The following is a 25,861-nucleotide window of genomic DNA, read 5'->3' on the forward strand; positions in this document are numbered from 1 at the left end:
GACGGTCACTGGCACCATGCCTCTGTGTTTTCCTCATACCTTCTGCTAACACATGCGTACATGTGAGAGGTCAGTCCAGGTGTGTGACAAGGTTGGTCATCTGACGGTCACTGACACCATACCTCTGTGTTTTCCTCATGCTAACACAACCTTTCATGTGAGAGGTCAGTCCAGGAGTGTGACAAGGCTGGTCATCTGACGGTCACTGACACCATACCTCTGTGTTTTCCTCATAGCTTCTGCTAACACATGCTTACATGTGAGAGGTCAGTCCAGGTGTGTGACAAGGCTGGTCATCTGACGGTCACTGACATCATACCTCTGTGTTTTCCTCATAGCTTCTGCTAACACATGCTTACACGTGCCCTGGTGATCTGAGAGGTCAGTCCAGGTGTGTGAGAAGGTTAGTCATCTGATGGTCACTGGCACCATACCTCTGTGTTTTCCTCATAGCTTCTGCTAACACATGCTTACACGTGCCCTGGTGATCTGAGAGGTCAGTCCAGGTGTGTGAGAAGGTTGGTAATCTCACGGTCACTCACATCATACCTCTGTGTTTTGCCCATAGCCTCAGACAACTTCACTGCTAACACATGCTTACACTGTGGAGGTGAAAAGCCAAAAATTACATTTCTGTCTCAAATATTTCAGAAAAATCAAGATACATATGTGCTGTTCATTAGATGGACTCATGACGCAAAAAAAAAATATTCCTGTTACAATTGTGTTTATTTATTTATTCATTTGATTGGTGTTTTATGCCATACTCAAGAATATTTCACTTACACGACGGTGGCCAGTATTATGGTGGGTGGAAACTGGGCAGAGCCCTGGGGGAAACCCACAACCATCCGCAGGTTGCTTGCAGACCTTCCCACATACGGCCAGAGAGGAAGCCAGCATGAGCTGGACTTGAACTCCCAGCCACCGCATAGGAAAGAGGCTCCTGGGTAATTACGCTGCTCTAGCGCTGACCAACTGAGCCACGCAGGCCCCCTGTTACAATTATATGTATATTGCCTAAAAAGAGCATGTCCCAAAAGGTAGGGGAATCACAGCTTACAATGGAAACTAGATTATGGTTGGAGGAAACCAGATTGCACCGGGGTAAATAATGCATCCACCATGGGCAAGTTGCTGGGAAAGTTTCCCGCATGTGACATACAAATATGCACATCATAATGGCAGAAGACTGATTGAACTGATCTTCAATGAATGAACGTTGCACTAGGCATATTGACATGCAAAGTGGAGCCATTTCAGTTCCAGAACATGTTTGGACTCTCAAAGTGCAGGCTAATGAACCTGTATTAAAACTCAAAAGAAACGTAAGTAAACTGAACACAAATGTGATAGTTTACTGATAAAAATTTATCATAGAAAGCTCTCAGAAAACATCAATTTCGAGTTCCATTTTATAAAATTTCTTTCATTCAAAATTTGCTGAAGAGTCAATTTTCCAATTTTTCTCATTGTGAATGTTGTCACAATGAAGAAGTGGCAGGACTAAAAGCCTTCAACTTTTTTTTTTTCTAGACATGGCCCTGAAAATATGAATATTTTAAATGTTCTTATATTTCCATGTATCAACATGCATTTCCAACTTACCATTATGTGATCATTTTTCTTCAGTACTGACAAAGAACATGAAAGAGACAAAAACAAAGAAGTTACACAATAAATGGCTTGTCACTGTCCACAATAGTCTGTGTTAGTCTAATAACTGATCATAACAGACTAAGCTAGTACTTGTACTGTTCAAAATTGCCCTACAAATACATACTGTAAATCTTCAACCTTTTCTACCTATAACTCACTTTTTTCAATGGAATTTGTGCATACAATTATTATCAAAATGATGCCAAAATGATTTGTTTGTGTCACAAATAAAGGTGCAAGCTTCATAAAACTGTGCAAATTATTTCTTTGCAACCCACAATTCTTGTTCAGTGGTAACAGTACAAAAGTTGTAACTGGTTACTTTGATAGCACAGCTATCCTGTACACCGAGCCCGAATTAAACAGTGGGAGGCAATACTAGAAGTTATGTCCCTTGACCAAGATACGCACCATCTAGATTTTATTCAGGGGAGGATATAAGGATACAGCCCACATAATTTGGTCCAGGCCACAAATGAGGCCTGTTTCCCATTACTTATCCGTTTCAACTCCGAAACTCATTTCTTCACTTTACGTTTTTCATCAGGTGCATTTGGATTCTCTCCCTTGTAAAAGTCTTTTAACAGCTGTACAGCCTCCTCAGCGAATACACCTCGGACACACTGTAATGGTGGCCCCTGGTCCGGGATAACATCCGTGTCGACGTGTAAAACTGATCCGCAACCACCAAAACGCTCATTATTACAGCCGTACACCACCAAGGGGATGCCCAAGAGTCTCAGAGCTCCCGCGCACATGATGCACGGCTCAACCGTCACATACAGAGTCAAACGTGCAAAGACGTCCTCTTTCTTTCGTCCATTTTTCTCACACCACTTCATCACGTGATCAGCTGCCACCATCTCCGCATGTCTCGTCGCGTTTTTAGTTTCGTTCACTTCATTCCTTCCTTTAGCAATAATCGCTTCTTCAAAAACAAAGATACATCCTACTGGTACCTCCCCAGCTTCTAGAGCCTCGTGAGCTAAGTCTAGTGCTTTTCTCATCCAGTGAGAATGCCCCTCTGGAGCCTCACCTACCTGAGAACTTGAAGGCTGGACAGGCACAGTAGATGGAGGAGGGCAGGCAGACATAGGGAGTCCCTGAACTTCCCACAACCTACAACAAGATATTCCTGAGGCACTTATGACTGTACGAGAGATTGCAGCTTTCTACTAACTGCCAGATTTTCAATATTCTCAATGTGCACGAATTTGCTTACATTTAGCTTTGATATTTCAGTTATGCAATATGACAAAACATAAAGATATGCATTTCAAACTTTATGCTGGATACTTTATTGATGCATGTGTGGTTTCGTGTGGTGTTTTAAACGACCTTTGTTTAAGAATAGCACTGATTACTGAAATAAAATCTATTCTGGCATTTGGCCCGACATTCTTGAAGTGATTATCCATCTTATAGTCAGAGTTGTAATTATGAAATCCTATTTTTGAGATAAACTTTCCACGTCTCTGACATCATTAATATGCATAACAAATCAGCAGCCAAACCTGCATAAGCTGCCCAATTTACCTGGAACAAACAGCGTCCTGATGGAGAGACGAGACGTGTCACATGACTGTTGTCCACCAAGTCAAGGGCAGGTAATAACGGCGCTTGAAACACAAAGTTTAACCTGAAAGTGCAGATGTTAAATAATCGAAATTCAAATATGCATAGAAATTTTAAGTGTATAGAATACTACTGCCTGTGAAACAAAGTGTAACGTTCCAAATTCATGTTATTTTTTATTCTATTCTTATCAATAAATTAAGGCCCACTAATTTTTGAATGACCTTGAGAATTCACCACTAGGACAACTATTTTGAAATGCTCTGAGAGAGCTTTGGGGTGCAGACCTATAATTTGCACAGTTTTATCTGGGACTAAGGTAGATGTCCATCTTAATCCCACATTTTATGAAGCTTGTATCTTAAGTGACACAAACCAGTGACACAAATCATTTTAGTGCCAATTTCATAACTACTGCACGCATAAATTCCATTGAAAATATTGCTTTAGAGGTTGAAAAGTTTGAGGATTTACAGTGGTTTGCAAAGAGTAACTATATCATAGCCTGGACTAATATAACAGTCCCAGTTATATGTGTCACCATATTATAGCATCTTTCCAGTCTTGATAAGCACATGTACAACATACAGAATATCGTTCTTCAAAGAAAAATCTTCCTACATGTGTACAGAGTGAGACAGGCTAGTTCTGATGGAATTAAACACAAAACTAACGAGAATATTTATTTATTTATTTGACTGGTGTTTTACGCCGTACTCAAGAATATCTCACTTATAAGACGGCGGCCAGCATTATGATGGGAAGAAAAATGGCAGAGGGAAACCCAAGACCATCTGCAGGTTGCTGCCAGACTTTCCCACTTATGGCCCTAACGAGTATAAAACCTTCATCAAAGTATAAAATACTTATTACTTACGCTGACAGAAGTTCATCAGTCACTGAAAACAAACCAGAACGATAAGTTTTACAATTATAGCTGCACCTTGCATATATTACAAATTTACATTTATTTCCATTTCAACTGATTAGCTTCACAAAGAAGAGTATTGTGGCAACTCCAAGAAATGTATCCATGTATAATGTATGTATGCTTGGGGCTTAACGTCATGCTTACCAACTTTTCATATGACGACAAGAGTGTATGTTCATATATTGTGTTTTCCTGTGGCAAGGTGAGTTTATGTCGCCAAAGTGCTGCGCCACTGAAGTATCATGCTGCAGACATCAAACATGACACTCATCCAGTCACAAAGTGATATTATACTGACACAGGGACAACCAGTCCTGTTTCCTAGTGCTAAGCGCGAAGTGAGACAGTAGCAAATACAATTTTTAAAGTCTTAAAAATAGGTATGACCTGACCCAGGTTTGATTGAGGGGTCTCCAGACTTTGGAATGAAGCATGACTCAATGTTTCAGATTTAATGATAACATTTTCTTAACATGTCACAGTAATCTCATTTACTTGCATGGAGTATAGAAATATATATGAAACTGTTGCAAGTCTGCTTGTCCAAGTACATTTGTGGTTTTCTTAGACCAATAAAAATGCCAGTAGTGCAGGCCAAATAGTTGTCTCCCTTGTTGTCTGCATTCACAGTAGCAAAGGGAGACAGACAAAATCGAAGGCAAATTATGCAGACATCACCATTGTCTAACACAAAAAAAAAAAATTCACTGAGAACATCTGTAGTGATAAGTGTTTTTAAATTCATCATTTCGGGGGAAGATAAGTATTAACAGTCCATTTAACGACTGATCGTGTCTATACACCATGTCTTAATGACTAAGGTCATGCTTCATACATTTAATTCTTAATATATGTTATATAGATATCACAGTGTAATATATGATACCATACCAAAAGTTCGGCAAATACATAGCAGTTTACAAGTAGTAAATACTTTGTGTGATGTACATGAAGTATTAGCATGTATGTTTATCCCCACAGACTAAGAAGAAAAACAAATAATTCATACATGTATTTATTGATTTATTTATCTGATTGGTGTTTTAAGCCGTACTCAAGAATATTTCACTTATACGATGGCGACCAACATTATGGTGGGAGGAAACCGAGCAGAGCCGGGGTGAAACCCACGACCATCTGCACGTTGCTGGCAGACCTTCCCACATACGGCCGGAGAGGAAGCCAACATAAGCTGGACTTGAACTCACAACAACTGCATTCATACATGTAAGTGAAGGTGATATGCCAATGTTTTTTGACTGAAAATGTGCTGCAAGAATCCGCTAGCTTAATATCCACATACAGATGAGCTACAAACTGCTATGCTATTCCTCCAACATTTGTTACATGTGCAAGCACCACCACATTTCACTCCTATTAACAAGGAACAAGCGTAAGCCTGATATGTCAGTTTGACAGGCTCATTATAAGGAATCTCCAGTCTGGCTCTGCAGGTTATTCACAACATAGAACACTCACATGACCCATTCTGAGTGTACACTCTCCTAACCTCCTCTAACAATTGTTCAGCTGTTTGCCAGATCTTCTCTCCTATTTAAGGAAACAAACAAAATAAACACTGAGTCATCTAGGAACTTCATCTTTATTTCAACAATATTTTATTCCAACATTGTCACTTGAGTCATCATTTTTTTTGTTTTTTTTTTTGGATGACCGATGTAAAAGTTTGTTACCCGGCCTACACATCTGAAAATGTAACATACAACATCGAAATGGGGGGCTGCAAATGGCCAAAAGGAGGCCAAAAATTTGCCATAGCAGGCCAACTTAAAACCGGCGTGCCGAGAAAAAAATATCAACACATAAAATCACAGGCCTAGCATGAGATGTCAATGTATAGACAACTGTAAGTTCTGCTTTCTAATTTAGGATGGCGTGATAAAGATACAACTAATTTATTATTTACCGAAAACAAAAGAAACACCGTTCGTGGCCGTTTCAAACCACAGAGAGAATTTGAAAGTAGCTGAAAACTTCAGAACAAAATTATCTCCCTTTGCTTGAGTGCGCATGTGTGCTCATACTGCATCATGCACTACTGTTTTTGTGTCATCTAAAAGCGAAACCAATGTTTACTTCTTGTTTGGATTGAAGATATAAGGATCCTTTCAATAACAGGTGCACATTTAAATCTATTTCGAACTAGTTATATGCTGATAAAAGTCTGATAAAATGTTAACTTTTCTCTCTTCAAAGTCCAGATTGAATCTAAGGTCACGATCAGAAAATATGGATAATGAGGCAGCTGCGGAGATGATAAACAATAGCCGCAGGTCTTGATTGAAACCTTAAGAGTTGACTTTTCTCATTTCTCGAATGAGCGGGCAAATTGTTCTTTTTATTTTCAATCCATGATGACCGATGAAACCATAGCTAAATTTGTCATTAGGGGCTGCATGATCCTGTTAGGTTCATTTCCAGGTCTTTTGGCGCGGTTTCAAAATGTTAGTAAGCCCGATTCGCCGTAACAGCTAAACATTTTTTGACAGGCGAAAAGGAAATATTTCTGTGGATTGCAACAACACTTTGACTTGGGATTGGATTTATACTTGCAGAAATGATACTAAAGGTCCCATTCTCTCCTGCTTTAGAATGAATTTAAAAGCCCAATTTGTTATGGGCCAACTGGATTTTGGAATTCCATGATAAAACCTTGAGGGAGGCAAATATCAGAAAGTTGTTGAAAATAGACCTCAACGTTTAATTTAATTGAACTACTTAATTGGCAGTCCATGTTTAAAAATTGCAGGTCATCTGCTATTGTGTCTGCTAAAACTTTATGACTGGTAAAAGGTTGCAGGCCACAGGAGATTTTCTAATTCGAGCCCTGACAAGTAACGTATGAGATTTACTCATTCACTTGTTTGACTGGTGTTTTACACCATCCTCAAGCATATTTCACTTTCGTATGATAGCGGCAAGCATAAAACATGTGATGGGTGTGACAAAGTTAAATTATTTGCAGGGTTTGTAAAGTTGTGGTTCTTGTTTACAGCATGAGAATATGGCTTTGCGAGCATATTGAAGAATATGTTTTAGTCCAGAATCATCTCAGAAGGGGGTGAGGAATTTTAAGATGCTGTCACATGGCTGGGCTACCTTAATTCATTTGGGACTAATATATGTTACATTAGTCCCAGAGTTCACTGAGGAACTCTTCAGAATGAACACCTGATAATTAAGGGGCTCACTGACTAACAAAAGGATCAATCTAGTCTTTACAAATGCCACATGGGTCAATGACAAACAACAGACAACAACCTGAACTTACCTACACCCAAATTTCATGACTGAAAAACATGTAAGAGAGTTCAAATCCCTGCGTAGTGTGTAAACCTAAGAGTAAATCTGTGCAATTTTCACCAAGGGGCATAACTCGTTTACGCCTATGGTTTAGCTACAGTTAAAAATAAAGTTTTGAAGCACATAACGCTTTTTCTACCCAAATTCAACATATTTTTTACCTGCATTCGAGTTCTCTGTCATGATATCAAACGTTAGCTACCATTATATCGTCGATCAAAACCCTGAGACTAAGAAAATAATGCCTTTTGTCACCAACTGATTTGCAGCAACAACAACCACATGCTTCGTATCCGGCACTGTGAGGAGACTGTACTGCGGAAGGGTCTAAAAATGGTCTTCGTGGGGTAGGAAGGGACATATAATAAAGAACGTTTTTGTTGATTTTGACTAAAAATTATATCGATGCCTAACTGAGAACATGGTATAATATACACTTAAACGACATGACATTTTCCCAAAAGGATTGGGACGAAATATTTTGTATTATTCTATTTTGGTTAGATAACCCCCTAAAGCTTTAAATACCGCGTCCAAAAGGTGGACCCACTTCGTTGTAACTTTTCCAGGGATGATAGGACCTGACTTTGTTTAGTACTTTGCGCAAACAACCACAGATAAATGAAATACATATGTTCATTTTCCGTGTTTTGTTATGATTTTAATATTTTACGTAATACCTTTGAATAATGAATCGCAAATGCGGTAAAAACACTATAAAAATTTGCACTGAATTTAACCTGTTTCTCCCGTGTACGGAAATTGTGGAATGGTAGTGCCCGCAGAGGTCAAAGTTCACTGTCTGGTATCAACTGGTGTGGAAATGGCAGCAGAAATCGAAAGTTTAGAGAAGTTGTTGGGAGACAAACTGCCAGCTTCAGAGCTGAAAGAGGTCAAGAGAATTTTGTATGGCAAAGAGCTGAGGTATCCTGATATATATTTTCATGTGGAAGGCAAGCGACGTGTCTGTCATCTTGTTTGCTTCATGCATGCAGTCGAATGCATATGCCAGTTTCATGTGGGCTTACATTGTTGTCTTATCAGATATAGACTACATGTTATGAATATAACATGTATGCATATGTATGCATATAACCAGACATGGTCATCTTTGTGGGTGTGTCACTGGGTCAGGATTTTACAGGCTAATTCAATATGGAGAAGGAAATGAAAACTTATTCGTTTAACACTTCTGTTTTCTGTGCTTAAATACAATGTATTGTTGTTTCTTTTTTTCAAAGGCCTACATAGTCGTTCTGTATTTATTTATTTATTTGATTGGTGTTTTACGCCATGATCAATAATATTTCACTTATACAACAGCAGCCAGCATTGTGGTGAGAGGAAACTGGGCAGAGCCGGGGGCAGTTATATTGCATAAGACAATATATATGCAAGATATCATGGATCCAAGATATCAAAACCTCATCCAGTCCATTGACTTGCAGTTGGTTCTTTCAAATCCTGGAAGGAATGTATGCAATTGAAAAATGGTGAAATCTGTTTTCATATATAAATATAAATAAATTTAACATTCTTGTTAAAGTATTACCTTTTATCTACTGATTTAACAAGTACCTTAAGTGATTTTTAAAACTGAAATATAAACGTGTCGTAGTTAAATTAATTACGGACGATAATGTATGCATGAACTTCAGACCAAGTCAGGTGTATGTCCAGGACAGAGTGATTTTGTTACTGGTTGCAAAAGAAAAATGAAAACAGTCATTTAGATTTGGTTAATTCACATTTGTACTTGGTTATTTTTTTTTACACAATTCGGTATACCAATGAGAGCACAACAACTAATCATTTGCAGTCAGTTCATTTGCCACAATGACTATTTTTCAGAGAGCTCAAACTTCCTGAGGAGCTGGTGTTGGATGCTGAAGGGAAGAATGTGGATCTTGCAGGCTATGTCTTTGAGGCAGCCCCGGAGGAGACCAGGTCACCAAGGGTGGTGCGAATTGGTGCCATTCAGAATAAGATTGTGCTACCTACAACTGCATCAATAATTGAGCAGGTACAATGGACGTCGGTTGCAAATATGTAACTTGAAAATTTACATATTCACAAGAGTTACAATGTAAAGCACAATGCAATATGTCATAGTCCCTGCAGAAGTCTGTCTTGCATGCGATTTCTACAAATAGAGGTGACATCGTCATGAGCAACTGTCACCATAGGTTTAGACAGTGGGGTGTCTCAGTGTCTTTGAGATGCTTTATTCTGACAAAATTACCATGAGAGAGATAGGAAAAATTGGAGAACTGAAATTGGAAATGATCGCCTGATTTGTGCATGAGCGGTGTGTGGAGTAATTTTCTGAGGAAGATATCTCAGTGTTCAAATTTGGTGCACACTTTCTTGTCTTTTTTGTCTTGATCTGATTGACTTTTGAAAAAGGTTACTTTGTGTTTTTTCACATTTATGCCACATTTTAGACAGTTTGTGCTTGAGTTTGAGTGTTACACTGTGACCAGATGAAAACCATGCTTTTCTCAACTGAGGAGTTTCAAGGTTGAGTTCTTTTATAGCAAAAGGTAAAAAAGTCCTACAGAACCACGTGAGCTGTCAGAAATGTTAGGCAACTATTTTTGATCATATTTACTGCAATGTGGTAGTCTGAACAAAAAGCCGCAAAAAGTAATTTAGAGTGCTGTCGCTGAACAATGGAGAAAATCTAGGAGCTGAACATCTCTGAACATAAGATGTTTCAAGCAGAAAAACATGTCATTTATGCCTCTCGAACATGGTGAGACAGATGATCAGCAAAGGTTGTCTTAACATCTTACACATAGTATTCTAGCACGGTTTTTACCTTTAATGGCCTGTGTGAACGAAAAGATTGAACTCCAATCTTTCCCTACTTCCTCATAATTCATACGAAATGTGTGGGAGTGGGAGTTTCGGAATATGGGCTTTGCGTTATGTAGCGCAGCCTCAGGTTTGATTACCATTTCTGTTGTGTTTTCCAGCGTTCAGCTCTTCATGCCAATGTGGGTGATATGATCAGAATGGCCGGGGAGTCCGGGGTGAACATCGTCTGCCTGCAGGAAGCCTGGAGTATGGCTGTGTATTTTTGTACTTTATGTATTTATTTCGATGATTGATTTATATTTAATACTGTGCTGAAGAATGTTGCAAATTATGTATTATTGGTGACATTAGCGCTCAGAGAGAAAGAGTTACTTCCCCTTATGTGGATGGTTTATCTCCCTGGAATTTTGGAGAAGCCCTCCAACAGCATGGCAGAGGGATTAACCTATTGGTCATGGATTTACTGTATAATCAGTGATGTGAAATTAAATGTGTAAACAAGCAGAAGGTTGAAAAAACAACAACAAAAAATCATTGTTTCAGGTCAGGGCCGATTTTTAGAAATATCTTACATTGTGCATAAATGGTGAAAAAAACCTTTGGGTTTAGTTTTTTGCCCTTATTGTAATGACTGTCAGTTATCTTCTTGATTGTGATTGGTTTTGTGGCCTACAAGAGTTGAGAAAGTTTTAATTTACATTTCAAAAATAGTCAGCCGTATGCTTTCACATAATTTTAGATGGAAATAATATTTATGATTGCACACGAAACAAAATACATGTACTGCCCATAATGTTATTCAGAGTTAACCACATGATGGCAGAAGTTAGAATTTTAATAGCCTTTTGAAATTACCTAATTCATTACGAGTATTTTTTCTGTTTTAGATATGCCTTTTGCTTTTTGCACAAGGGAGAAACTGCCTTGGACACAATTTGCAGAGTCAGCAGAAAGAGGACCATCTACAGCCTTTTTGTCCGAGGTTAGTGTCAATTTCACACATAGGGTAAATGACCTAAAGTTTCGCTTTGGGAGTCTGAAAGTGTTTCCCAGGATTCATTGTGTTTTTAGTGGTTGTTACTGACTGCGCGCTGCGGGAGAGCATCAGGGGTGGTCAGTGGATTATGCTGACAGTTCAAGAACGTAATAAACAAACTCACGCTTCACTGAGCTCTCAGTCTGTTCTCCCACCATTAACAGTTGAGGTTTTCCTCAGTTTTCATCATAAAAATTTTAGTATGTTCACTTGTTTTATTATCGTTATTTTGTGATACATGGGAATGTGGGAGAAAACTCTGGGGAGATTAAGTGTGACTACCCAGGACCTTTACACATGTGGAGTGTCATGTCAGATATCTGTTTTTGAACTGCAGGGCCCTCTGTATACAAAGCTGTGGCAGAATTTAGCACACCATAAATTCATACTTGCAAACTAGGCCTACCAGCAGACGAGGTGAAGATGTCAAATTGTGATCAAAGTGACACCCACACATGTGCATTTGCACGGCTGCAGCTGAACATTTCTTGTTCATTCTGGTGAAATTTGAAACGCTGTCAATTTCCGCCCGTATTTCGTAACATGGATATTTAATTTATTGAATATTTAATCGTGTCTCCTCAGTTGAGTTTTTAGTCATACAGACTGGTTTTATTTACACGTAGATACAAGCCACTTAGAAGCACAGGATTCGAAATTACCACGTGGCTACCCATCGATCATGTGACTTTTACTGGCAAAAGAAGAATCTTATCTGTCAAGTCTGGGCAAAACTTATGTAGGGAACTATAAAACATTTTGTTTATAAAGGCAGTGACAGTGAAGTGCGAACTCCTAATGTGATAAGAACTCAGTTTCTACTTTAAAGAAACAAATTGTGCATGTAGACTGACATACCAAATTGGAATTATATGCACACAGGTGACAGATATTTTTATTTTCCACTAAATACGTTTCTACACATATTCGTTGCATAATGACGGCTCTCAGCAGACAACCGTTCACCATATAACGGTGCGATTTGACTTAAACGTAAGCCTAACCCGAATAATCAGTTGGTCTGCTGTGTACATTGTGCAGTGGGTCTGCTGTGTACATTGTGCAGTTGGTCTGCTGTGTACATTGTGCAGTTGGTCTGCTGTGTACATTGTGCGGTTGGTCTGCTGTGTACATTGTGCGGTTGGTCTGCTGTGTACATTGTGCGGTTGGTCTGCTGTGTACATTGTGCGGTTGGTCTGCTGTGTACATTGTGCAGTTGGTCTGCTGTGTACATTGTGCAGTTGGTCTGCTGTGTACATTGTGCAGTTGGTCTGCTGTGTACATTGTGCAGTTGGTCTGCTGTGTACATTGTGCAGTTGGTCTGCTGTGTACATTGTGCAGTTGGTCTGCTGTGTACATTGTGCAGTTGGTCTGCTGTGTACATTGTGCAGTTGGTCTGCTGCGTACATTGTGCGGTTGGTCTGCTGCGTACATTGTGCAGTTGGTCTGCTGCGTACATTATGCAGTTGGTCTGCTGCGTACATTGTGCAGTTGGTCTGCTGCGTACATTGTGCAGTTGGTCTGTGGGAACATTGTGCAGTTGGTCTGCTGTGTACATTGCACATGTAGATTCCTTGTTTGGCATGATCATGCTTTCAGGAAGTGTTTGGAATTTAAAGGTTTTAAATAGACATTGTCCTTCTTGAAACTGTCTTCTGTTTCTTTCATGGGTATATGTAGAGATGTACATGTAGGCCTGCTTGTGCGGAAACCTGTACACCTCACTCTCAGTGACTTAACCTCATGTGGCGAGGATTAGCAACCAGAGCTGCTTAGTGCCGTGTAGGGTAATGAAATGGGTGGAGGGCTAATCACTCTCTTTTTCAACGTGTTCCCAACTCAGATCATGCGAAAGTGAACGACAGTAACATGCGATACTTTAGGTCATTTACTGTATTTAGTGTTCTGCAGGGGGCTGTTTCTCAAAGGGATCGTAATGTTGCAAATACCAAGGGGACCTATGCCATGAGTATGTGACATTGTGATAATTAGGCCGGTAATTAGGCCGACCCCTTTGAGAAACAGCCCCGCTGAGCCTAAAATGTAAGTTTTGAGATACCTCAATACAGATGGGCTCACTTTTATTAACTGTTGACTCCAAGGCCATGCCAATCACTTGATGTAAGCAGTTGTATTGTGATACATTTTTTGGCATGAGTCTATTTACTTAATATCAAGCTGAAGGATTTCTCCCTGGTTCATGTAATGTTGATGGCCTTCATGTAAGGCCACATGAAAGAGCAGAGTAAATTGCTTCTTGCCGCTAAGGCCTGGAGAACAACGATAAAAGAGGCTACATTCTGAACAGGATGGTATAGAAAATGTTTAAGGAGATTGTGGCCGTGGTTATGTTGCATGTTTTATTGTCTGTTTGCAGCTTGCAAAGAGGTACAACATGGTGATTATCTCCCCTATTTTGGAGCGAGATGAAGACATTGACGATGTTATCTGGAACACAGCAGGTAAATATGATGTATAAACAAACAAACAGACAAGCAGACAGAATCTGACATGTGGCATTTGAGAAATGTTTGAGTAACATTTAAAAAAAGAATCATCTTTTGGGTTTTTGGGGATGAGTTTAAATTGTATCTCTACTAGGAAAATTTGTGTTTGCTTTTCAGTGGTAATATCAAACAGTGGCAGTGTGATTGGGAAGACAAGAAAAAACCACATTCCACGAGTGGGCGATTTCAATGAGGTAATCTTAGCATTTATATACATGTAGATATAAACAACACGTACATGTAACCACGAACAATATGTAGCTATAAGACTTTATAAACAACACGTACATGTAACCACGAACAATATGTAGCTATAGACTTTATAAACAACACGTGCATGTAACCGCAAACAATATGTAGCTATAGACTTTATAAACAACACGTACATGTAACCACGAATAATATGTAGCTATAGACATTATAAACAACACGTACATGTAACCACGAACAATATGTAGCTATAGACATTATAAACAACACGTACATGTAACCACGAACAATATGTAGCTATAGACTTTATAAACAACACGTACATGTAACCACGAACAATATGTAGCTATAGACTTTATAAACAACACGTACATGTAACCGCAAACAATATGTAGCTATAGACTTTATAAACAACACGTACATGTAACCACGAACAATATGTAGCTATAGACATTATAAACAACACGCACATGTAACCACGAACAATATGTAGCTATAGACTTTATAAACAGCACGTACATGTAACCAGGAACAATATGTAGCTATAGACTTTATAAACAACACGTACATGTAACCACCAACAATATGTAGCTATAGACTTTATAAACAGCACGTACATGTAACCACAAACAATGTGTAGCTATAGACTTTATAAACAACACGTACATGTAACCACGAACAATATGTAGCTATAGACTTTATAAACAACACGTACATGTAACCACGAACAATATGTAGCTATAGACATTATAAACAACACGTACATGTAACCACCAACAATATGTAGCTATAGACTTTATAAACAGCACGTACATGTAACCACGAACAATATGTAGCTATAGACTTATAAACAACACGTACATGTAACCACGAAGAATATGTAGCTATAGACTTTATAAACAACACGTACATGTAACCACGAACAATATGTAGCTATAGACATTATTAACAACACGTACATGTAACCACCAACAATATGTAGCTATAGACTTTATAAACAACACGTACATGTAACCGCAAACAATATGTAGCTATAGACTTTATAAACAACACGTACATGTAACCACGAACAATATGTAGCTATAGACATTATAAACAACACGTACATGTAACCACGAACAATATGTAGCTATAGACTTTATAAACAGCACGTACATGTAACCAGGAACAATATGTAGCTATAGACTTTATAAACAGCACGTACATGTAACCACGAATAATATGTAGCTATAGACATTATAAACAACACGTACATGTAACCACGAACAATATGTAGCTATAGATTTTATAAACAGCACGTACATGTAACCACGAACAATATGTAGCTATAGACTTTATAAACAACACGTACATGTAACCACGAACAATATGTAGCTATAGACTTTATAAACAACACGTACATGTAACCACGAACAATATGTAGCTATAGACATTATAAACAACACGTACATGTAACCACGAACAATATGTAGCTATAGACTTTATAAACAGCACGTACATGTAACCACGAACAATATGTAGCTATAGACTTATAAACAACACGTACATGTAACCACGAACAATATGTAGCTATAGACTTTATAAACAACACGTACATGTAACCACCAACAATATGTAGCTATAGACATTATTAACAACACGTACATGTAACCACCAACAATATGTAGCTATAGACCTTATGTAATGTACTTCAGGCAACATATAAGAATCGCCGACAGAAAAAGTGCCCTCAATTTTATAAAAGCAATCAGTATTTACTTCTAAAACTCTCATAAATTTGTCTTAAATTTGATACTAAGTTACATGTAGATTTAGTAGATCTACTTACCATTTTGGTCAACCCACTAATAGTTTTTGAAAGACGATAGTACATAACAGGCAAAAAAAGATATAATGGTTTTAATTTTTTCCCCAGGCCACCTATTATATGGAGGGTAATACAGGACACCCTGTATTTCAGACCCAGTTTGGTAAGACCAATGTCTTTGTCAAAACATTTACTGATTACGTCTGCAACATCATGAGGTGAATATGTATTCACAGTTAACTTGCTTACTTTCGTGTTTTCTCTCGGTTTCTTCCACCCATAAACCTGAATGCCAAAAATTCTTGATCAGATTCAATCAGTCAACAGTTTTCTTTTTTCAGGCGAACTACAGTATAATATCTGACTCAGAAAATAATGTTAAGAAAAAAAGTGTGCAAGGAATTATCCTTGTGTTGTCATAGTTTCATGTATAGTGGACAGAAAAGTGTGCAAGGTATTATTACCCTGTTGTCATCGCTTCATGTATAGTGGAAAGAAAAGTGTGCAAGGAATTATCCTTGTGTTGTCATAATTTCAAGTATAGTGGCAAGAAAAGTGTGCAAGGAATTATCCTTGTGTTGTCATAGTTCCATGTATAGCAGAAAGAAAAGTGTGCAAGGAATTATCCTTGTGTTGTCATAGTTTCATGTATAGCAGAAAGAAAAGTGTGCAAGGAATTATCCTTGTGTTATAGTTTCATGTATAGCAGAAAGAAAAGTGTGCAAGGAATTATCCTTGTGTTGTTATAGTTTCAAGTATAGAGGAAAGAAAAGTGTGCAAGCAGTTATCCGTGTGTTGTTAGTTTCATGTATAGCAGAAAGAAAAGTGTGCAAGGAATTATCCTTGTGTTGTTATAGTTTCAAGTATAGAGGAAAGAAAAGAGTGCAAGGAATTATCCTTGTGTTGTAATAGTTTCAAGTAGAGAGGAAGGAAAAGTGTGGTAGGTATTATCACCATGTTGTCATCGCTTCATGTATAGCAGAAAGAAAAGTGTACAAGCAATTAACCTCATGTTGTCATCACTTCATGTATAGCTGAAAGAAAAGTGTGCTCGGAATTATCCTTGTTCTGTCATAGTGTAATGCATGGCTGCACATACTAATATTTTAGTGATGTACATGTACTTTATAGTCCCAAACGCACTTAATCATTTTTCGCCTGACAGGTAAAATTGGAGTGAACATCTGCTATGGCCGGCATCACCCCCTTAACTGGCTTATGTTCGGGATTAATGGGGCGGAGATTGTGTTCAACCCCTCAGCCACAGTGGGGGCACTCAGGTATGTCTTCAGAGTGCGGTCAGAGGTGCTTACACTGTAGCAGGAGTTTACCTGCGCAAAACTTATTAATTACCTGTGCTTGAGTTATGTTTTTTTGTATTCTAAGGGTAGATGTATTTAGCTTATAAGGGTGACGTTAATATGATGCGTTCCATTCTAGTTACCAAAAACACAAAAAAGCAGCCAAATCAGTTTAAGTTATTATTTTCTGTAGTTAGCATACATACAGTTACTTTAATTTTGTTTTTTGTATGATAAAAGATCTTATACCTATATCCTCTGGTTTTTCAATTTTCAGTGAACCCATGTGGCCTGTAGAAGCCCGATGTGCTGCCATTGCCAATTCCTACTTCTCTGTGGCCATTAATAGAGTTGGAACTGTGAGTCCTTACAACTTTGTTTGCTAATGACCTTTTTTCTTTATGTTTCCAAGTTTTTCTCAGCCTATGAATCATTACAACAATAGTGCTCATATGCAGTATGGCTGCAGCTCTATGTTGGGAAGTTTCTTTAAGCCAGGGACACAGATTTTTTTCACTTGTAGGGGCGAACTTAACCTCTGACAATATTCGAAGCATAGATGTAGACATATTATGGTCATTGTGGTCAGTAGGTTATGTCATGTGACCTAGTAAGTCATCTGTCACAAACAAAGGTCAGAAGTCAACACGCTTCCGTGTTGTTTGATCTCGATCGACACAATTTGTTGGCGCGGACACACAGCTTGGACAGAGTGGAATCAACAGTGTATTTCTTGGTTAGTATCTGACAATTTGGATACAAGTGAATTTCGGAGCAGACAACATCGCCTGTGAAAGACACCAGTGCTGATTCACTAGGTGGATGTTTAGAAAATCAAATAAGTAGGCGAGAAAATCTGTCTGGTGTGTCCCTGGCTTTGTAGGTATACTGAAGATGTTGGGGTTTTATCAGGCCAACCCAGTTTTCTCCATCCATAAATAGTTTTGAATTTCAAATAAATAAACAAACAGATTTGTTTAATTACGTGTTACCAATAGTGCAGGAATATTTTGATATCACTAATCTATGGCTAATCACATATGTTGATTTTTTTTTTTATATTTTCATTTTCGTAAATACTTCATTTATGATATTTTTTTAATCCTTTCTGAATTGTCTTGAAAAATTGTCTTGTAAAGCTGGATAACTAACACATGAACTGGATTTCGTCTCATAACCTCTGAACTACATGCACGTCACTATCAATTTACAGGAGGTGTTTCCTAATGAATTCACTTCCGGAGATGGCAAACCTAGTGAGTGATAATGCTTTACAAGTGTCCATACTAATAGTTTCTTGAATTACTGTCAAAATTACTAAAAATTTGCCACAATAAGGTGATTTTTAGGGTTAAATAAGACATTACTTTTGATACTGAAGATTACCTTTTCCCAGTAGGATATCAAATTACCTGCCCAGTTGCTGAGGTTCTCTCAGCTTATAGCAAGTAAGTTATTTTTATGAAATAAAAATATATTGTGAAACGTTACTATTGTTTGTTATCTGGTATTACCAGGTTTTCCCAGGATTCTGCAAAATCTTTGTCAAATGGGTCTTTCGGTAAAATGTGTGCATTTATTGTTTCAGGTCACAAAGATTTTGGACATTTCTATGGTATGTACTAGTTTCCTAGGTCATTCATCTGGTATTTTTGGGCGAGATATATGCATCACAAACACAGCAGTATCCAACCCTGGTTTGATCCAGTTTCCTACTCCCATTGTTTTTGGGGGCTATGGTGTCAGTCATAGGTCAACAGTCATGTGACCATTGTATAACTTTTGTTAGGCCTACTACCAGCACCAATATTGTGGGCATATCTGTACATGAGACTTGAGAAAGTTTGTCAGTAACTTGCCAAAGGTCAGTGGTTTACAACTGGCACTTTAAAACTGACTTCCATTGTATACGGTAAGTGAACTATTGTTTAGTACTGGAACAGTGTCGAACAACAATGAAATAAATAAATAAGATATCTAGAGTTAATTGGTCTGATGTGGTAAGACATGATAAAGAGCCGGCATCTTATGACATGCCACCATTTAGTGTTCTACATATTAAAGAGTGCTCCGGACGTATGTGGGAAGGCCTGGCAGCAACCTGCAGATCTGCCGTTGTATAAGTCAAATATTCCTGAGAAGGCGTAAAACACCAATCAGATAAATAAGTAAATACTTTCTTAGTTCTTTGGAGATTTGTGTTATATGTCATTGTGGGAATCGGCCTTGCGATTATTGTCCTGGAACAACTGTTTAATGACACTACTAGAGTATAGGCTACCATTTTTACGCATTTTAAGTTCATACACTTTATTTCACCTAAAGTTTGACATTTTTCAAGTCCTACATTTTGCTTGACTGATTCTTTTATCCAATTTATAGAGCCATTTAAGAGTTTTTTATTTAGCTTTATTAATTTTTTTTATCAGAAAAACTTAGGTGTTGGCTTCAAATGTATCATTTTAAGGCCTTGATGAGCTTCTGAAAAGTGCATTTCTACTTTCCAAATTTTAGGTGAAGTAGGTAATTTAAAAGTGGTTTATTCTTTCAGGATCGAGCTATGTCGCCGCTCCAGATGGAAGTCGCAGTCCGGTAATAACATGCTTTCAATTGTGTTTACTGGATATTGTTTCTTTTATAATATTTCATTCATTAGACAATGGCAAGCATTATGGTGGGAGGCCACCTGGCAGAGCCTGGCAGAAACCCAAGACCTTCCAAAGGTTGCTGGCAGACATTTTACTGGATAAGATTATAAATTTCAGGGATTGTAAAATGGAGTGCTTAAAACGCTGTGACATTGGCAGGTATGAGTGTAAATTAATTCTACTTGAGTACAGTGTAAAATTACAAATCAGACAAGGAACACAAAAGAAATGCAACCCTATGTTAAAGGACAAGACGGCACCTGGCTAAAATATATTTCAATCGAAATCAGGATAGTCACGCTTTCTTAAAAGTATCACACTTTATTATTTGACTGAAATTTCACTGAATAACATGTAGAACAAAATGAGAAAACTGCATAAATGGCTGGTGTGAATCGAGGCAGCCATCTTGAGAATTTTATCCAATCAGACACGTTGCTATCAGGTTGTGCGTCCTAAGCTGTGACAAAGCCTTAGCCCATTTACTCCTTGAAGTGACATATGATAACACAGAACTACTGCATAAGGCATCATTTTGAGATCGTTTACAATGATTTATTTACGTGTAGCTAAAGGGCCATTCCACATAGGGCTGTGGGACAAGTCTGTATTTTAGCATTTAGTCAGCATGCAGTTTCTAAATAACAAAGGTCTGAGTCAGTGAAAATTCATAAGGATGCCAAAGGTTTAGGGGAATGAGATCTCATCGGAAAATGCTTAAAATTAATTAAATCTTATGATATAATATTTTTTCTCTGCATTTATTAGAACTAAAGGATGTAAATTTGCCGTTTGTCCTTCTTGCAAATAAGGGATGTGTTTTTTTACAGTAAAATACAGTAAAATTGTTGTAACGCCGTGTTCAAGCCAGGTGCTTTCTCTGACATCCGAGATAACTAGGTCAGCACTGCTCTCACCTTAGAAGCCACTACTACAAAACTGAAGCATAAAAATCCAGCGACAATCAATTGCCTAGATCAGCCTCAATGGTGCTTGGATTTATTTCCATTTGTGTCAGAATTGAGCATGAATCCAGTTGTAGGCCTACAGCACTAATATTTCAAGTTTGTAAACATTTAATAGGAGTCAAAATCACCAGCACAACGCCTCCGGAGGCTACGACCTGAACCTGGCCGTGCATCTGAAGGCTACTCTGTATCAACAATATACATGTAGTAGGCCTACTGTATGAACAGTTCAAGAAGTGGAAGAAATATCTTTCCGTTCTGGAGGATACGACCTGAACCAGGAATACCCTGGACGGGCATCTGCAGGCGATTCATATATTGTATAAACAATATAGTAGGCCTACTGTATGAACAGTTCAAGCAGTGGAAGAAATATCCTTCTAGTATGTTCATTTTCCGAAAAAGCTATTTATCACTTGGTCCTTCATCACTGAAGTTCACAACTTCAATCTGCCAAAGGCTACTGCTTAGACTATTGTACGAGAAACACCTTCGATGTTAGAGAGCTAGAGTAAAAGCAACATCACCTTGCTGTTGATAAAGGAGACGCGCTTAAGCTGTGACAAGACGAAGTTTCACTAAACTTTTACTGGGTTGACAAAAATCTAAGAAAAATATTTAATACCGTTGAAAGATACTTTGAATGGTAGTCTTCCAGTGGACATAAACATTAGTCAGGTGCTGTCATTCACTTCAACTCCTGAAAAAATGTCCATTTTTGCTGTGAAGATACAAATATTTGTGAAATTTGTATGGTTATAATTCGTCAGTAACATAAATTACTGATACTAAATGTATCCTTTAATATTGGTGGCAATCACAGCTAGTCTGTGAAAAGTTGTGTGCTTTTATCCTGAATTTTATGCAGGTATTAAACTGTGAATCATTGCAAATGTTATGAGGAATGGAACTGAGCGAGTAATGAGAGCTGAGGAATGGAACTGAGCGGGTAATGAGAACTGAGGAGTGGAACTGAGCGAGTAATGAGAACTGAGGAATGGAACTGAGCGAGTAATTAGAACTGAGGGATGGAACTGAGCGAGTAATGAGAACTGAGGAATGGAACTGAGGGGCAATGTACACGTAGCTGTTTTGTCTAGTGTATTGGAATATCAGTGTTGATTTCGGTTGAATTCATTGAGGGTTGTCTACTTCCTTGCTTTATCACCAGGGTTTGTCGCGGGTCAGGGATGGCTTGCTGATTGCAGAGGTTGACCTTAACCTCTGTAGACAGGTCAAGGACAAATGGGGATTTCAGGTAAGACGTTTTGCTATTATACTGCCAAGATTCTTGCACCATTCACTTAGGAATGGCATAAGATCCAGCTTTAAAATGTGTAGCGTTTTACAACACTGAGCGAAATTGGGAGACCTCGCAAATGAAACCAGAGACTTTAAAAATGGTACTTAAATTGCTGCTGCCATGCTTGGCACTCAACACTGAAAGGGTAGAGCAAGGAAACATTACTGGGTTGGCTTGGTGTCGGTATAATGTGACTGGGTGGGGTGTCATGTCTGGTGTCTTCAGCATGATACTTCATTGTCGGCAGCCACAAGAAGACTCAACATATGTACATACACCTAATGACTCCTCGTCGTCATGTGACAGAAAAATTGTTACATGTACTTACATGCAACACTAGGATCTGTACTTAAACTCACCTGATGTACAAAGACATTGCATGTTGTTCACCATTGGCCTTGTTGGTACTAATCTCAGAGTAAGAGTGTCATTTACAAAAAGCATTGCCCAGTACCTGCTGTGCTTCAGATACTAATATAAACACAAGATGTAGATCACAATGTAGCTATCCTTGCCATTTTGACATGCTAGGGGAATCCAAAACTATAACCTGCCCTATGGCCCAATTGCAGTTGACGTGCTTCTCTCTGAAGTGTTGGACACACCAAACTGTAAGTTCAGTCCCACCCCCAGACTGGAAAACGTCAAGATTCTCAAAGCAAAACTATTATCAGGCCTCTACTGTTAATTGTGGCAATAATAGACAGCTCTAACAAGGTCATTTTGCTGGTTGTGCATTAAGTTTGTTGCATGATCTCATTTTGGTCACCGGCCCGGAAAGCACAGTTGGTAGAGTGTCCGCTTCGGGACCGGTAGATCCAGGATCAATCCTTGATTGAGTCACACCTAAGACTTTAAAAGAGGAAGTTGTAACTTCCTCGTTTGGCGTTCAGCATGAAAGGGATAATGCAACGACTTGGTTGACCTGTATCAGTATAATGGCTCGGGCGGGGCGGCTTACTTTCCTTCGGTAAGTCGTCTCAGTGAAGCAGCACTAAATAAAAGAGCGGTGGAAATCCGTCCTGCAACAAGGAGGCACATTACACGTGCATGCACCCAAAGGATTCCTTCGTCGTCATATGACTGAAAAATTGTTGAGTGCGACGTTAAACCCCAAGCACTCACTCACTCACTCACTCACTCATTTTGGTCACACCTTTATATGGCATTCAGATTCAAAATGATCTGCAGATGAAAATACACGTTAAAGAATCACTGAGGATAACACTTACCTGTAGCTGGGGCAGGTTTTACGAAGGAATTGTAACTCATGCCTTGGGTGAAGTCTGTGACATTACACAACTTCAAGTACTGTACAAACTTAACAGATATGAAGATGTGATAGCTTTGTGCAGTCTTTGTGAGGCGCATGTAGATATGAGTACGTTGCACACAGGCCTCTTTTTGTGCATCCAGAGGACATCATCCACTACACATGTCAGTACAGATATGGCTATGTTTTGTGTTCGTTTTATTCTGTCATGACTTGTAAGGGAAGCTATTTTCATACCATTGCGTCTGCTTTTGATTAGTAACATTGATTCATTTTCTTGTTAAAAAAGAAAGTGAAAATGCAGAATGTACCGAAGATGAGAACTGACACTTGCAGCATATTTTTTGTGTGTGTTTAAACATTAATATTTGATCACATTTGTAACTTTTTCTGTGTGTGTCTGTATTTAGCCTTGCAAAACTCCTCAAAGAAAGACACGCATCACCATGGGAAGTACAATTGACAGTGTTGCCACAATGTTTTCAATCAGGTGCCTGTTGTATCACATGACTTATTTCTTTGTCTGGGTTGTTGTTGTTACAGATGACTCGCAGACTTCCCCTCTATGCTGAATCGCTGACAAAAGCGGCGCAGCTGGATTATCAGCCACAACTTGTCAAGGAGAATTAGAACCCAGAATGATGGAGACCATGTTGTTGATGGAGACCATGTTGTTGATGGAGACCATGTTGTTGATGGAGACCATGTTGTCGATGGAGACCATATTGTCGATGGAGACCATGTTGTCAATGGAGACCATGTTGTTGATGAGACCATGTTGTTGATGGTGACCATGTTGTCGATGGTTTGTGCGTGTGATAGTGAGGATGGGTGGGAGGTTCGGGGGATGGGGAGGAGTTGTAGATATTACTCCTCTCAGCCTCTCTCTGCATTCACTTCACATCACTGTCTCCACCAGTAAATTTTATACAGGAATCTTGAATTTTATCTCAACCTTTGTTTCTATTAATATTTGATGTATGCATGCATGCATTCCCTTGTATCCAAAGTATGAATAACAGGATTCCAAGAGACACTTAAAGCATTTTACATGTACAGTAAGTCTTCAACATTTTCGCACGTTTTCAAGGTTTTTATTTCAAGCATGTTCTGAAGTCATTATTCTGTGTAGACTGATAAAATGATACTTGTTGTGAAGCCCTGAAACTGGCCAATGTGACCAATGCAGTTTTGTCTCCAAAGTAAAATTAAAAATGTGTACAAATTGCACTGAAAGTTACTCTTTCATTTGTCAAAAGGTTGAGGTATTAGGTACCTGTCGCACAGGGTTGAAACATCAAATTTGCAAACGGTAAAGTGAGTGAACAGAATATGTATAAAAAGTTCAGTATTTAAAAAAAATGCTTTTACCGAAGTTTGCGACATTGGCCTCTGAACTATGTATCTCCACTTGACTACAACATTTACAAATTCATTTTCTCGTATTAGAGCAGGTTAATGCTGAACATAAAAGGTAACATAAAACTGATAACTGGTCAAGTTGACATTGTAATATTTTAGTGCTGGTAATGGTAATGTTGTTATCTTATTGCTGACTATGCTATAAATGCTGTAAACAATTGACTCTTAACTCAACTGACTTCGGCTGCTCACGAAGGCAGCTGAGTCGGAACACTACTGTAACCACATGCAGAATTTAGCTAACTTGTAGTGTTAACAAAAAAGGTTTACATATAGCAACGTAAAAACTTTTGAAATACCCATGTTGCCAAGGCGCAAATTAATCTGATGAGAATATACGTGTTAATACAGTAACACGTCGGTACATAAACTTTAGGGCATGACATAGCATATCCTTCCAGCACCGTAGACACTGTCATCTCCACGTCAGCACCATTGACATGGCAGTTTCTGGATGGTCTTTGGAAGGCACCATAAAACACCACACAAGAGACTGTGAATTGTAACAGTTAACTGAGGAACAATTATTATCGCAGACTAATACACAGTCTGTTATGTTTGTCCCGGGCATTATGTACACTGATTAAAGTATTTGGGCATTCCTCCAATCCCCTTTTATTTTTAGCAGCAAGGCTATTCTTCAAGAAAGCCTTCTTCTGTGCAATCTGTGAAACTTCATACACTTCAGTATTAACACAGGAATGGCATTGTCCAGTGTGGTGAAGTCGTTAAGCATCTGTACTTCACCTTTACTTCAGTTGTGCTTCACCTTTACTTCAGTTGTACTTCACCTTGACTTCAGGTGTACTTCACCTGTACTTCAGTTGTACGTCACCTTTACCTCAGTGGTCTGTCAGCAACCTGCGAATGGTCATGGGTTTCCCCAGGCTCTGCCCAGTTGCCTCCAACCATGGTGCTGGCCGCCATCATATAAGTGAAATATTTCTTGAGTGGTGTAAAACACCAATCAAAATAAATAAATAAATACAAACCAGCTCAATAGTCTGTCAGTCAAAAGGTTTGACATTTTATCTTTTTGATAACATGTGACATTCACTTAACAAGGGACTTGCGAGT

General features: G+C 38.6%; 2 protein-coding genes across 3 annotated transcripts; one reads left to right on the forward strand and one right to left on the reverse strand.

Annotated features, from left to right (window-relative positions):
* Positions 1–473: 473 nt before the first annotated feature.
* Positions 474–7,783, reverse strand: LOC135476721 (zinc finger SWIM domain-containing protein 7-like). 2 transcript variants are annotated; one of them, XM_064756839.1, is made up of 7 exons: positions 7,651–7,783; positions 5,645–5,716; positions 4,112–4,133; positions 3,196–3,298; positions 2,700–2,778; positions 1,609–1,634; positions 474–602 (listed from the first exon to the last, which is right to left on the reverse strand). In XM_064756839.1, the coding sequence occupies exons 1-7, from the start codon at positions 7,670–7,672 to the stop codon at positions 498–500; spliced, it is 429 nt and encodes a 142-aa protein (XP_064612909.1). In that variant the 5' UTR covers positions 7,673–7,783; the 3' UTR covers positions 474–497. The 2 variants fall into 2 exon arrangements, 1 of the variants encoding a protein (XP_064612909.1); XR_010445125.1 differs by lacking the exons at positions 5,645–5,716; positions 7,651–7,783 and having other exon boundaries at positions 480–602; positions 1,609–2,778.
* A 521-nt stretch (positions 7,784–8,304) lies between these two features.
* Positions 8,305–24,093, forward strand: LOC135476529 (beta-ureidopropionase-like). The gene is made up of 14 exons (XM_064756575.1): positions 8,305–8,413; positions 9,341–9,512; positions 10,468–10,555; positions 11,197–11,291; positions 13,723–13,807; positions 13,970–14,046; positions 15,978–16,032; positions 17,035–17,149; positions 17,448–17,529; positions 18,384–18,426; positions 18,759–18,785; positions 19,722–19,762; positions 21,958–22,044; positions 23,906–24,093. Exons 1-14 carry the CDS (start codon positions 8,313–8,315, stop codon positions 23,990–23,992), a joined length of 1,155 nt encoding a protein of 384 aa, XP_064612645.1. The 5' UTR covers positions 8,305–8,312; the 3' UTR covers positions 23,993–24,093.
* Positions 24,094–25,861: the final 1,768 nt, after the last annotated feature.

This window comes from Liolophura sinensis, chromosome 10 (genome assembly GCF_032854445.1).
Source record: "Liolophura sinensis isolate JHLJ2023 chromosome 10, CUHK_Ljap_v2, whole genome shotgun sequence".
NCBI lineage: Eukaryota > Metazoa > Mollusca > Polyplacophora > Chitonida > Chitonidae > Liolophura > Liolophura sinensis.